Source organism: Mirounga leonina, unplaced genomic scaffold, assembly GCF_011800145.1.
Source record: "Mirounga leonina isolate KUSES-001 unplaced genomic scaffold, KU_Mleo_1.0 Mir_129, whole genome shotgun sequence".
Lineage (NCBI taxonomy): Eukaryota > Metazoa > Chordata > Mammalia > Carnivora > Phocidae > Mirounga > Mirounga leonina.
Genome location: NW_023270323.1, coordinates 68067774 through 68080889, shown reverse-complemented (window position 1 = coordinate 68080889; position 13116 = coordinate 68067774). Strand labels below are relative to the sequence as shown.

The window sequence follows — 13116 nt, the reverse complement described above, 5'->3', positions numbered from 1 at the left end:
CCTTAGGGGTGTCGGAGGGAATTGTTGTCTCCCTGTCCCGTGGCTTGAGAGAGATCCTCCCAGTCTTCTGAGCTTGCTGGCTTTCCTTCCTTAATAGTTTGTGACCCTCAGGTTCAATAAGGTGATCGATTCATAAAATTTGCTGAAAAGACAAATCTGTTTGGATGTCAGGAGTTAATGAGCAAATACAGAGATGGGATTTGAGCAGCACAGATTGTGTGATGTAGTAATGTTTCCACTGACCCCGCTTACATTTCATCCAAAAAGAAATAAAATGAGCTAAGACACCCATTTATATTTTTATAAAGTTTGCAATATCTTTTAAAATGTTGAAATCATTCAGATTTTCAGTTCAGAAATATGAATTTTCTTTGCCAGGTAGATAGTGCTTCCGTTTATATATTCTTTCTTAAGAAAGTGATTTGGGCCCTCTTCGTTGCCACTGATGGTGCATGCTGTCCTTTTCTCCCACAGTGGTGGCATCTCCATCAAGCCCTCTGCAAATATGGACCTCATGAGGGCCGACATGGGGGGAGCTGCCACGATCTGTTCGGCCATCGTGTCTGCTGCCAAGCTGAACCTGCCCATTAACATCGTAGGTGAGGGGGCAAAGGGGGGTGTCCTGGAGAGTTCTGGAATCCAGTCAGACGACAAACCAGACAGCAGACTTGGCTTCCTCCAACCTGAAAAGATCAAGAAATGGTTTTCATCAAACAGAAGCTGTTTAGCTAAGTGTTGTCTTGTCTGAACTGATTGAGTTAAATGCGTTTTGCAGTCACGGGCTATAGCTAGAATTGATTTTTTTGTACTTTTGCAAAAAGCATTTAGCAGTTAGGGGCACATAATGTCAAGTTTGTGGTTTACTCCAGTGAAAAGTGCTCAGTAGTCATGGTGGAAGGGCACAGCAGGCACATTTAGTGATGGTCTCATCGGGCTTGTGGCTGGTGACGTGGCAGCATATACAGAAAATGGTTGAGACGAAGGGTTCAGTCCACACCAGCTCTCTGTGGAGTTCCAGATGCCACACCCCAGGCTGGGAGTTTGCCATGTTTCAGAGGAGTGGGGGGGTGGGGGGGCTTCGGTTAATGACTTTCCCAGTGTCCCGTCCCTTGTGCTATACCAAGGGAAGGTGTACTTGGACTCCAGGTCTGTCTCACAGGCGCCCTTCCCCGTCCCTGCTGATATCCTAGCCCTGTTTTGCCGAACTTTGGAAAGTAAGTTGCAGACATGACATGTCACTCCCGAATGCTTCAGCATGTGTCTGTCTTCTAAGAACAAGGACATCCTGTGTAATGACCATACCATTATCATTCACAGGGATTGATACAGTCACCTAATTCAGACTTCCCAGTTGTCTACAAAAATGTTCATTTTGTATATAGACACACACACACATTTACTTGTTTTTATTTTTGAAACCTAAGAGCCAGTTAAGGATCACACATTGCATGTGGTTGCCACGTCTCTAATATTTTTTAATCCGGAACCTTTTTCCTGCCCTTTTTCTTTCTTTCATGACACTGGCAGTTTTGAAGAGTTCAGGCTTGTCTTGTGATGGTCCACAATTTGGACTTATTTGGTTGTTTCTTCATGACAGAATCGGGTTAGACTCCTTGGTTGGAACACTACCTGAGTGATTGCACTTCCTGTGGCTGGCACACATGATGTCAGTTGGGTCCTTGGTGATGCTAAATTTTATCACTTGGTTAAGGTGGTGTCTGGCATACTTCTGATGGCCCACCAGTGGCCTTGGTCCTTTGGGTGGTGAGTGTAGACCCAGCACATTCCATGTTCCTTCATATATGCTTTTCCAATAGGTTTGGCCCCTCTTTGTGAAAATATGCCCAGTGGTAAAGCCAACAAGCCTGGGGATGTCGTCAAAGCCAAGAACGGGAAGACCATACAGGTGTGTGAATGCCAAACGTAGCCCTGCCCATTCTGGTGATCCAAGAGCTGGAACCTCCAGTGACCACATAAGCACACTTGAATTTCCATTCAGAGCATGGGCTCCATTTAGGGAGGGCAGTGTCTTCATTGCAAGTAGCTTTTCCTACAAAGTCAAAAGTATTTCTTTATGGGAATTATAAAAGTATTTTCCCTATCTTACTGTTCCTCCTGTAAGCCATACACACACAAATTACCGCAAATCTATAGCAAGCCCTGCAGAGCATGGCGAAGCAGGAAAAGCCTGAGCTGTTTTCTAGAGATAGATCTGTGCCATGATTAACTTCTTCCTTTTGGGGTTCAGGTGGAACACACCATCCTGCATCATGGACTCTGCACTCGTGGGGATGTGGCTGCAGGGTCCTCTGCTGGGGCACCTGCATGCATGCACACACCACCCATAATGCCTGGCCGCTCTTTAAAAGGAGGGACTCTTTTGTGTGTGTGTGTGTGTGTGTGTGCGTGGTTTTTATATATTTTTTATTTTATTTTATTTGTAAGTAGGCTCCACGCTGGGTGTGGCCCCAAGGAGGGGCTCGAACTCACGATCCTGAGATGGAGATCTGAGCCAAGATCAAGAGTCAGAAGCTTAATGGTTGAGCCACCCAGGCGTCCCCAGAAGGTGGTTTTATATGAAAATGATATGATCAATAAGATTGTTTTTTCTAGAAATGTAGAGGAGCCGGGGAGGGGGCTTGTTTCCCAGGCAGCATGACAAAGAAACAGGAGTTTTTCTTGCATTTCATAAGAAACCACAGAGACACAGTCACCAAAACGTATGCGCACCAAAATAACACGCTGGCCTCTACCAGTCCAGGCAAAATCAGGTACACCCTGTCCCAGGCACACGACCAAACACAGACACTAACAAAAAAAGGAGGGACTCTTGATCTCAGCTCAGGTCTTGATCTCAGGGTCGTGAGTTTAAGCCCCACGTTGGGCTCCATGCTGGGTATGGAGCCTCCTTTAAAAAACTTTGTAAAGTTGCTGAAGTTGCAAGAGTTCTCCTGTCTGGAGAGCCAGACTGCCACCTCGCCATAACCTTCCGAAACTCTTTAGCTTCTTTGTTTTCAATCTTGAAATTTTCCTTTTTCCTGTTAGATACTTGTTGGTACAGTGGGCCAGACATTTTCTATTTATTTCTGCTTCTAAAGTCATTAGCATTTGGTCATCAGCTCTGCTACAGGGATTATTAAATTATGTTTGCTCTTCAGAGTAAATACCTTCCTATTCTAATTGAAGCTTGAGTATGTGGTACTCGGACAGATGTCACACTAGCTTTTCTCACTTTTAAGTTGAACAGTGTTGTATCTTGTTTTGATATTCTTGACTTGTGTCCTCTTACCCTAACTTTTTTGACCCTTGTCTTTGCAGGTTGATAACACCGATGCTGAGGGGAGGCTTATACTGGCTGATGCACTTTGTTATGCGCACACCTTTAACCCAAAGGTCATCATCAACGCCGCCACCCTAACAGGTCAACCAGCGTGCTTTTCCTGTCTTTGTTTGAAGAAAGCCCTATTTGTTGGCGTAGGGTGGTGCGCACGTTAACTTGAGGCATGATTTTGCTGAAAGTTGGCTTGCTCCGCTTGCATTCAAATGTTTCACTAGGGAAATTGTTCTGCAGCTGTAAACTGTTTTAAACGTTAGCTTTCCTGTTTTAAAACATTCCAGCCTGTAACTCTAGAAAGAGAAGTCACAAGCAGGTTACATCAGCCCATCCAGAGTCACCTCTGCACATGACACTAAGATGTTTTATGGTATGATTGCTGTTTGATACAGATCTGAAAATATTAGCGACAGATCCCCAAATTAGGAGCTGTTTGTATTAGTCAACGTATCTGATGCTGGCTGAGTTTTCTGAACTTTCTGTTCTTGGTGTTACAAAGAAACAAAAACATTGTTGGGAGGGGATGGGAAGGTCATCGTTTAACAGGCGGGTGGCGTGAGGTGCCAACTCACTGTCTCCTAGGGCCCCTTACAGCCCTTCAGCCTTGGGCAAGTTACCTGATCCCCCTGGGACATCGGTACCTGGGAGGCGCGCGTTACCTCACAGAGTGGTGGAATTTGGGAGGGGTTTGTAGGAAGCCTCTTTAGGCCACGTAGGAAGCCTGCATGTGGCAAACATTGGCTGAAGGAAGGCTAGAAGCCCACTGGGTCTGTGGAGTCACGAACTCCTTCCCGGAGGGATGACAACAGGTATTGCTTTGCTGCAGGAAGCAGACATTAGTAGTCTTTGATCCAACAGTTCTCTTTCCGGGGATTCATTCTGTTCTGTCTCTGCCTCTTTTAAGATTAAAATTCAGTTTTTTATCCTTTGGTTTTAATTCTTCCTCTGCTCATGTGAGCCTTTACTTTAGCAGAACTCAGTTCGTGTTTTCCCCTTTATGTGGCTCTTAACAATAAGCGCATAGATTTGCTAGGTGTTTGAGGGGCAGTGGTGAGGTGGGTGGTAATACACCCTTTCTGTAAATGAGGAATCATAGCCCCCTTCCCTTTTTTTTCCTAGTCTGAGGGTGGGAAAGTTGGCCCCAGGTAACTAGGAGCAAGCTGATGGGTGAGCCTTTCCACTGCCCACGTGTTGGCCTGGCTGAAGTTGCCCACACACTCACCGAGCCCCTTCTGAGTTCCAGTCGCTGTGATCAAAGGGAAGAATAAGAAACACTTTCCAGCCCCAGGTTCGTGGTGGGAGGAAGTACACAGTCTTTAGAGATGGAGGACCTGATTTTAAAACTTGTCCTGCATCTTAATAGCATGGGACTTTGGACAAGGCCAAAGAAACCTCATCTGTAAAAAGGGTATAATAGCATCTCACTGACAGGAGGGGTGTCTGTGCAGATGAAATGAGATGATCCAGGTTGATGTCCCTGGCCTGGCAGACACTAAACCAGTGTTACTGTCCTGGGAAAGGCAGGCCTATACCAGACTGTAGGAGCCATGGCTTCTTCCGGGGATGGCCATTCAGTTGTGCTGCCTGTTTCCATTTTCCTCATGTATGGTTGTGATTTAGATTTGGAGCTTTGATGTTTCTGTGAAACTGACAGTTCGGGTAACTTGATCAGTTAGCACCTCTGGCTCCAAATGGGCCTCAGAAAAGAATACGGAACGTAGGCCTCTGCTGTTGGTAATTCTGAAATCGGTGATGGTAGCAGTTCTGTCACCGTATGTAGAAAATAGAGCATTTCCTAAAGAATGTAATGGAATCAGCTTTAGAGCCTTGATCTCAGTTGGGATCATATTAAATATTTACATCTGTGATTTCTTACTGCTTTAGTAGAGGATATCACAGTCTTACTTTTGAGGATCAGGCATCTTGCTGAGAACTGCTGCTTGAGCTGGGATCTGAAGGAGGAAGCAGCACTGGGTGGAGGAGGGAAGGAAGATCATGCCAGCGGAGGGCACCTTTCCCTTTGGGGTGTGTCGGGGTAACGGCAAATGGAACTGGGAAGAGCACGGTGCGGCTGGGGTGGGCGCACGAGGCCAACATTCTAGGAGGCACCAGACCCCAGCTTGGCCTTGATGTGTTACTGGGGTTTGTCCTGCGGCAAGTGCAGCAGGAGGCTATGGGGACAATAAGATCATGATTGTGCCGTGAAAGGGCCCGTGCTGGCTGTGTGCAGAATGCCCTGGAGAAGGGCCCAAGGTGACGGGCCGGCCAGGTAGGCGGGTGAGCAGTGTGCTTGTTGACTCTTGTAGATGCCTGAGTGTGTGTATCGTGGGTGAATGTTAGGGTGTCTGCAGATGGCCTCAAAATAGTCTGTTGTGCAAGGGCTATAGGTGGAACAGGCTTGCCCATGAGTTGGTAATTGCTGATGCTGGTTAATAGCTGTCTGTGCATTTATTGTACTATTCTCTTCGTATGTATTTGGAAATTCCCAGAAGTTTATGTTGTTGTTGCTGTTTTTTAAGACAATTATTACCATAGTCCAATTTGTGGATGACGATGGTAGCAGTAGCAGTAGGGAGAAGTGGATAGGCTTGAGAGAGAATTGGGAGGTAGAGAGTAACAAAACCTGAAGAACAAATGACCAAACAGACCGAGGTTGCTCAGATGTCATGCAGAATCACAGGGTTTTACAAATGGGTCACTACTTTTTAAATTGTCAACGGTTTGCCATCCCTTATGATTAACCAACAATACGTAATTTCCTTGTGATGTTTTGGGGAAAATGTACAATCCAGAGCCCTCATGACACAGAGGAATGGATTTTTAAAGTGCTACTCTCTTCTCTGGAGAGTCCACGTAATCGTGTGTGTGTGTGTGTGTGTGTGTGTGTGTGTGTGTGTGTGTGGCCGGGGGGTTAACCAAGATTAACAAAATGAAATGATGGCTCTGCGCTCTATTTCTTAAATCAGAGATGTGTGCAGATATTAACCCACAAACATGCAAGTCTAGGGGATCCACTCATTGGGTGTCCTACAACCAGTAATCCCAACTGCAAAGAAATGGAAGGATGTGGGAAGTTTTGTTTATTGTAAAAAAAAAAAAAAAAAAAGTCTACAAAACAGTGTATAGAATTGTATTTTCAAGTATCCATTTTCCTTGGGGGAGATGCTAACAAGCAGTCCATGAAAAGCCACCATGCAAAGCCACAGTTAAAGATTAAGGAGCAACCTGGACACGCCTTGTATTACAGGGAGCAAGTACCACCTTGTGAAAACTATAAAATTGCCCTCGTCTTCTGTGGTGTCTCCTCTGATGTTCCAGGAGTGTCCTAGTACTGAATGATAGTGGGGTTTGCTTTTCCCTTTGCATAAATACTGAGCTCCTTGTGTGCCAGGCAATGTGCTAGGCCCTAAGCGCATACTTAGGAATCAAACATGATCCCTGCCCCAGAGCTTGCAGCCAGGGCCAGGCGAGTAACAAATGAAACTGCTGGGAGCTGGTACCAGAACCAGAGAAGGTGGCGCTAAGCTGCAGCATTCTAATGGAGGTAAGTGCTCAGGAATGTGTGCCCACAAAGAACTTGGAAATCTGGATTTTAACTTGATTTTTAAAGATATATTAATGTAGGGGCACCTGGGTGACTCATTCGGTTAAGCGTCTATCTTTGGCTCAGGTCATGATCCCAGGGCTCTGGGATCAAGTCCTGAATCGGGCTCCCTGCTCAGTGGGGAGCCTACTTCTCCCTCTCCCTCTCCCCCTCCCTCCTGCTTGTGCTCTCTCTCATGCTCTCTCTCTCTTTCTCTCAAATAAATAAAATCTTTAAAATATATATATAAATGTAAAAGGAGAAGTCAACCAATGGATGCACCTTTGTTGGAGAAGGAAATGCAGATGAAACAAATAGGTATGATAAAATAATAATACTTTCTTCCAAAAAAAAGAAAAAGGGGCAGAGAATCTTAATAGCAGATACTTACAGATGTGATTAAAAATATTGAGGAATTAGAGATGCCTAAATGTCCCATAGAAAGTAAATTATGATACCTCTACCTAATGGATTTTTAAAATCATTAAAACTACTTTCTACCATTTGTTTCTAAAAGTGGAATAAATGTTTAAAGCATAAGAGGAAGAACACGTACTTGGACATGAACAGTATGGTCTTAATTATGTTTTTTAAAAGTTTAGAAAAAATCTGGAAGGAAATATTAAAAACATGTAATGGTTAATGCTGAGGATGAGATTACTGGTGATACTTGGTATTGTTTCCTTTTTTACATTTTCCTTAATAATTGAAGTTGAATTCTAGTTGAGAAAGTAGGAAGATATTAAATATATACAGTAAGGATTTTCAAAACTTCTCTAGTTATGAAAATGAAGCAGATATTAAAATCAAATTACAGGGACGCCTGGGTGGCTTAGTCGGTTAAGTGGCTGCTTTCGGCCCAGGTCATGATCCCAGGGTCCTGGGATCAAGTCCCACATCGGGCTCCTTGCTCAGTAGGGAGCCTGCTTCTCTCTCTCTCTCTCTCTCCCTCTGCTTGTGCTCTCTCTGTCAAATAAATAAAATCTTAAAAATAAATAAAAAAATAAAATAAAATTACAGGCTGAAGTTTTAGTTTGAGCAGCAGAGAAAGCCATCATGCCTGGAGAGACCGAACGCTGACCTGAGGGCTTGTGTCCTGCAGGTGCCATGGACATAGCCTTGGGGTCCGGTGCCACTGGGGTCTTTACCAATTCGTCCTGGCTGTGGAACAAACTATTTGAGGTAGGAATAATAGAGACTAAAATGATAGATGATTAAATTATTCTAGCAAGAATAATATTTTTTACTGTTTTACTACCCCTATGTTAAAGTGATTTTTATGTCATAGATTTGCCTTTGAATTGAAAATACATCTATTCAATGTGCTTTGGGTTCTCTATAATAATGTTCCAAAATGATAGCTGTGATACCACATTCCTCCTCTCCTCCTGTGGTCTCAGAATGATGTGAAAGTGACTCACAAACCACGGCCATCGCGCAGACTCCCTGAGGTAGAAAAGGTTATGAGAACAGCTTTGTCAAGGAAGGATGACCTTTAGTGAATGCTTGTTGTAAGTAGGGCTTGTCCTGATCCGTTCGTGGGCGGGGATAAGGACGTCTTCTGACTGCCATGCGCTGTGCCTCGTGCACAGCTTTCATAGCCAGCCTGCCTCTTCCAAACAGCCATCTCCTGTCACCCCTCTCCCCATGCCTTCACCCACTCAGCCTTACCTAGCCTGGCTGGAGGCAGCCTGCAAGTCCAGCCTCTTGGTGACGCCCCACTCTTCGCTGCTGTGATCATCTCTCTGGTTCCCTTCTCCACCAACTTCTGTTTCAGCCTCCTTTGCCAGGTTTTTCCTTTGTCTGCCCCTTTCGTGGGTGTTCAGTCCTAGACCATGTTCTCTTCTTTTCCCCCGCATCTTCACATGGAAGCCCAGTGGCTTCAGCCAGCACCTCTCCGCTGCTTGCCCCCGTCTCTTTCCTGAGCTCCGGACCACTCCCTCTGGTATCTCCCTCTTTCAACAAGTAATGAATAGGAGCTTACTATGTGCCAGTGGGGGACAAATCCAAGATGTCCTTGAATACATACTTGATGTTGGTTTATGGTCCTAAATTTACCCTTCCTGCCTAACCCTTGTGACATTCAGCTCAGTTGTCTCTGTGCAGGCTGGGCAGGTGGACTCTTCCTCTGGCCTGTCATGCACCTAGTGTCCCTCTTTATTAAGCACCTACAGTGCTGTTGTTTTGATTTTTTTCAATTTAAGCTTTTTAAAAAAAATCAAAGTTCTGTGTGCATAAACATTTCAATACCAGTCAGCAGTCTACAGTAGTCTACAGTCTTGTTTTCCCAGAGGCAGCTACTTTCAACCCTGGGGCTCATTCAGCTGCTGTTTACTCATGTCTCCAAATAACAGCTTCTGTTGCTGCTTCCTGACTTTTCACTTTTGGGTCTTCTTTCTGACCACAGTGTATTAAAACAGTCTGTGTATCTGTTTTTCCTACCAGCCTCAGAGCCTTCTGATGGCTCAGATGTTGAATTTCTTTTCAACACCTGGTGGTGCTCTGTCAAGATTCAGTAAATGATGAATGTGAATGAGTGTGTATATGATTATGTGAATGAATAAGGTCACCTTGTCTTGGACTCTGGTCTTCAGTGGTGCAGTTTCAGGCATGTATTCCTTAGCACACTGAGGTGACAAGCATCACAAAGGCTATTTCCCCATAATCAGTCCCATAGTCGATGTACTGCTGGATACCCAGCGTACTGTAAATTGAGATCCGTAAGAATTGATGATTTTAGCGAATGCCCTACAAATTTGTGGGATGTTTTATAACATTCCTGATTTCTTTTATAATTCTTAAGTAAATCTTTTCATTAACTGAAATGATTCTGGACCTGGTTGAATAGTTACCTGTTTTAGAGTAACAGGTCAGAACAGTTTTCTTTCTCCATCATTGAATACATCAGTGTCCTACTTCATGCAGTCTTCCAGCTATTACACCTATTTCTTCTTTAGGCCAGCATTGAAACGGGCGATCGTGTCTGGAGGATGCCTCTCTTTGAACATTATACAAAACAAGTTGTAGATTGCCACCTTGCTGATATTAATAACATTGGAAAATATAGGTATGTAAAAGGAGCTATGAAAGTACATTTCTACAGTCATTGGTTACCAAAATGACTTTAAATTCTATGCCCTTTCACAGAAGTGTAGCCAATTCCCTTTTGATACAGTGCTCATAAGCACTAATTTCGAACGTCTTTAATTTTCAAGGTATTTTACATCTGGTGCTCAAAATTTTGCATGTTTTCACAGCTGAGTCATTTTAAACAAATCATAAGGGAAAGAGATGAAAAACAGGTGAATTCATTACCATGGGGAAGAGGAATCTAGAATTTACCCTTTATTGCTTAAAGCTATGTCTGAAAATAAATATTCTGAAAGTGGTTTTTGCGTTACGTTTTAATCTCATAAACTTGACTTTTGCTCTCTGGTCGTAGAAGCTAATTAGCAAGAATAGAGGATCTTAATGAAATGTTCATTGCACGTTTACATGGGGTTAAACAATGATTTTTGTCTTTCTCTTCAGGTCTGCGGGAGCATGTACAGCTGCAGCGTTCCTGAAAGAATTTGTGACTCATCCTAAGTGGGCACATTTAGATATAGCAGGTGTGATGACCAACAAAGATGAGGTTCCCTATCTGCGGAAGGGCATGACTGGGAGGCCCACAAGGACCCTGATAGAGTTCTTGCTTCAGTTCAGTCAAAACAATGTTTAGTTCACATCCTCTAAAACTCTCTCATTCTGTTTTAAATGGGCAGTTGAGCCTCAAAATATTTTTGAATGGATGAAAATATTTCAAAAGAAACAAAGTGTGGTATTTAAAAATGTAGAACAAAAGAAAATTTGATTGCCTTGATTTGTTCATTTTATGTAGAGATTTATAAAGGTAAAGCTAATCTCTTGCTTGGCAAAGATTTTTAAGATATTCTATAAATGATCAAATGTTTAAAAACTACCTGATTAATTTTCAGAGTATATGTTTTTAATTGAGCAAAGTTGTCCTTTAGATTTGTGATGCGAGGAATAAAAGGTTACTATGCAATTGTCAGAAATAATAAATCAACTTTTTGTGCTTTCTGGTGTGGCTCTACTATTCTGTATTACTTGTACACTTAGTAATAGCATAACTTGTCTCTTTTGGCTGTGTTAGGTGAACTAAGTAAGATGGTACAGCATTTTCTCAGTGTTAATAATCACTTTAGGGCACTCAGTGATGAGTTTATCAGTTGGTGAGGTAGGTGCTATTATCCCCATGTTAACAGATGGGGAAAATAGGCACCAGAGAGAGGGTTAAGAACATGTCAACAATGTCACCAAGCTACTAAGTGGGAGAGCAGAGATTTAAACAGGAGGGAGCCTGCCTCCAGAGCTGGCTTCTTAATTGTTACACTGTAATGCTTTCTGTCAGTTCAGTGACTTGAGTGGATGTGGAATATATTTGAGTTAAGGAACAAGACCAATAAAAGAGACTGTTCATAGGTAAAGTATTTGCTTACCACCTGGGACTACAACCAATCAACAAAATTCTACTTATGCAGATTTAGGACAAAGCTCTCCTCTTTCTTTCTTTTGTATCTAGGTGAACAAATTACCCCTGAGTTGGATCCATCTATACTTTTTTCATTTTTTAGGACTGAACATTTGATAAGAAACCTGTTCATTGGAGTTATTTTTAATATTTTATTATTTTTTAAAGGTTTATTTATTTTAGAGAGAGAGTATGCAGGGGGCACGGGCAGAGGGACGGAGAGAGAATCTCAATCTCAAGCAGACTCCCCCCCTGAGCATGGAGCCTGATACAGGGTTCAATCTCACAACCCTGATACCATGACCTGAGACGAAATCAAGAGTTGCTCACCTAACCGACTAAGCCACCCAGGCACCCCTATTTTTAATATTTTAAAAATTTGACATATAAGAGGATGTTATGTGTCTCAAGTGGTTTATAGGGAGGGAATGGATATGGGCATGCATATTTGTGTTATTTGTTAGAATTAAAGAAAATCAGGCAGGAATAGTGAGTAAACAGGTTCCTCTGGGTATCCATGTCCAGAAGCTCCTTTGTCAGGGAAGATGGAGAGGTGGAACCACTGGCTTGTGAAGGGAAACTGGAATTAGATTTCTTCTCAGTGACTCAGAAGGCAAAGCAGGGATTTGATAGAAAGCTTTCTATCAAACGCTTTTTACAAACAGAGGAACAGCAGAACTCCTGTGTTTACCAGAGTGTGGGATCCAAAAGGCATGACTTAGCCCTGGATTCATGTGCTTATCTAATCTGACTGAGATGAAATTTAGTTGTCATTGCAGGTACATTTGGCTGCCAGGTATTACACAAACCCTTGACTGATCTCAACCACGCTCAGAGGCAGGCGGTATTACCCATGTCTATCCGTGAGGACCAGGCATGGCTATGGCAAGCACCAAATCCAAAACAGTAGTGGTTCAGAATACAATATTGTTAAGAGGTAGCTGAAGTAGAGAAACCAAAACTGAAGCAGCCCCATGGTCATCAAAAATCCAGGCTGGGAAATGTATATCACCACCCAGCCTCAAGGCTCTCTTGCAGTCCCAGATGGCCACTGGGGTTGAAGACTACATGAGGGTGAGAAGCGTTAGTCTTCTATTTTTGCAAACAAAGTGACTCCAACTCCTCTTTTGTTTTGTTTTATAAAAGATAAATATTAAAATATTGATGCTAACATTAACTGGCTTATTTTTAAATATATGTATTTTTAAATTCTCAGTTTTAATACATATTTTACCTATTCCAAGTTTTAATTGAATAAATACTGACACAACCCATACATGTTTGTAGTACAAAAATGATTGTAGCCCTCAGTAATATTTTGGGGATGGAAAGGGGTCCTAAGACCCAAAACAGTTTGAGAACTGCTGGAGTCCACTAGTTCCCTTATGCATTATATTTTTGTTCAACAATTATGCCTGGCAGTTTTGGGTGTTGAGAATGCAGGTGAATAAGACAGGCAGGCCCCAATCTCATGGAGCCTGCATTCCTGTTGGTGCATGTGTGTCAGGTGATTTTGTCAAGGAAGACAAATGAACAAGGTAATTTCATGTAATACTTAAGTGCTGTAAAGAAAATTAAACAGGGTGAAGTGGCTGGGAGTGTGGAGCTAATTTAGATAGACACGGGGAAGATGAGTTTTGATCTGAGACCTGATGGGCAAAGGGG

General features: G+C 43.0%; 1 protein-coding gene across 1 annotated transcript in view; it reads left to right on the top strand.

Annotated features, from left to right (window-relative positions):
• Positions 1-10998, top strand: part of LAP3 (leucine aminopeptidase 3) — a 29664-nt gene extending 18666 nt beyond the window's left edge. Inside the window, exons 8-13 of the mRNA XM_035005244.1 lie at positions 475-599; positions 1818-1906; positions 3319-3421; positions 8020-8099; positions 9875-9984; positions 10449-10998. Coding sequence (XP_034861135.1) covers positions 475-599; positions 1818-1906; positions 3319-3421; positions 8020-8099; positions 9875-9984; positions 10449-10638 — 697 coding nt within the window. The 3' untranslated portion in view covers positions 10639-10998. The remainder of the gene's footprint in view (positions 1-474; positions 600-1817; positions 1907-3318; positions 3422-8019; positions 8100-9874; positions 9985-10448) is intronic.
• Positions 10999-13116: the final 2118 nt, after the last annotated feature.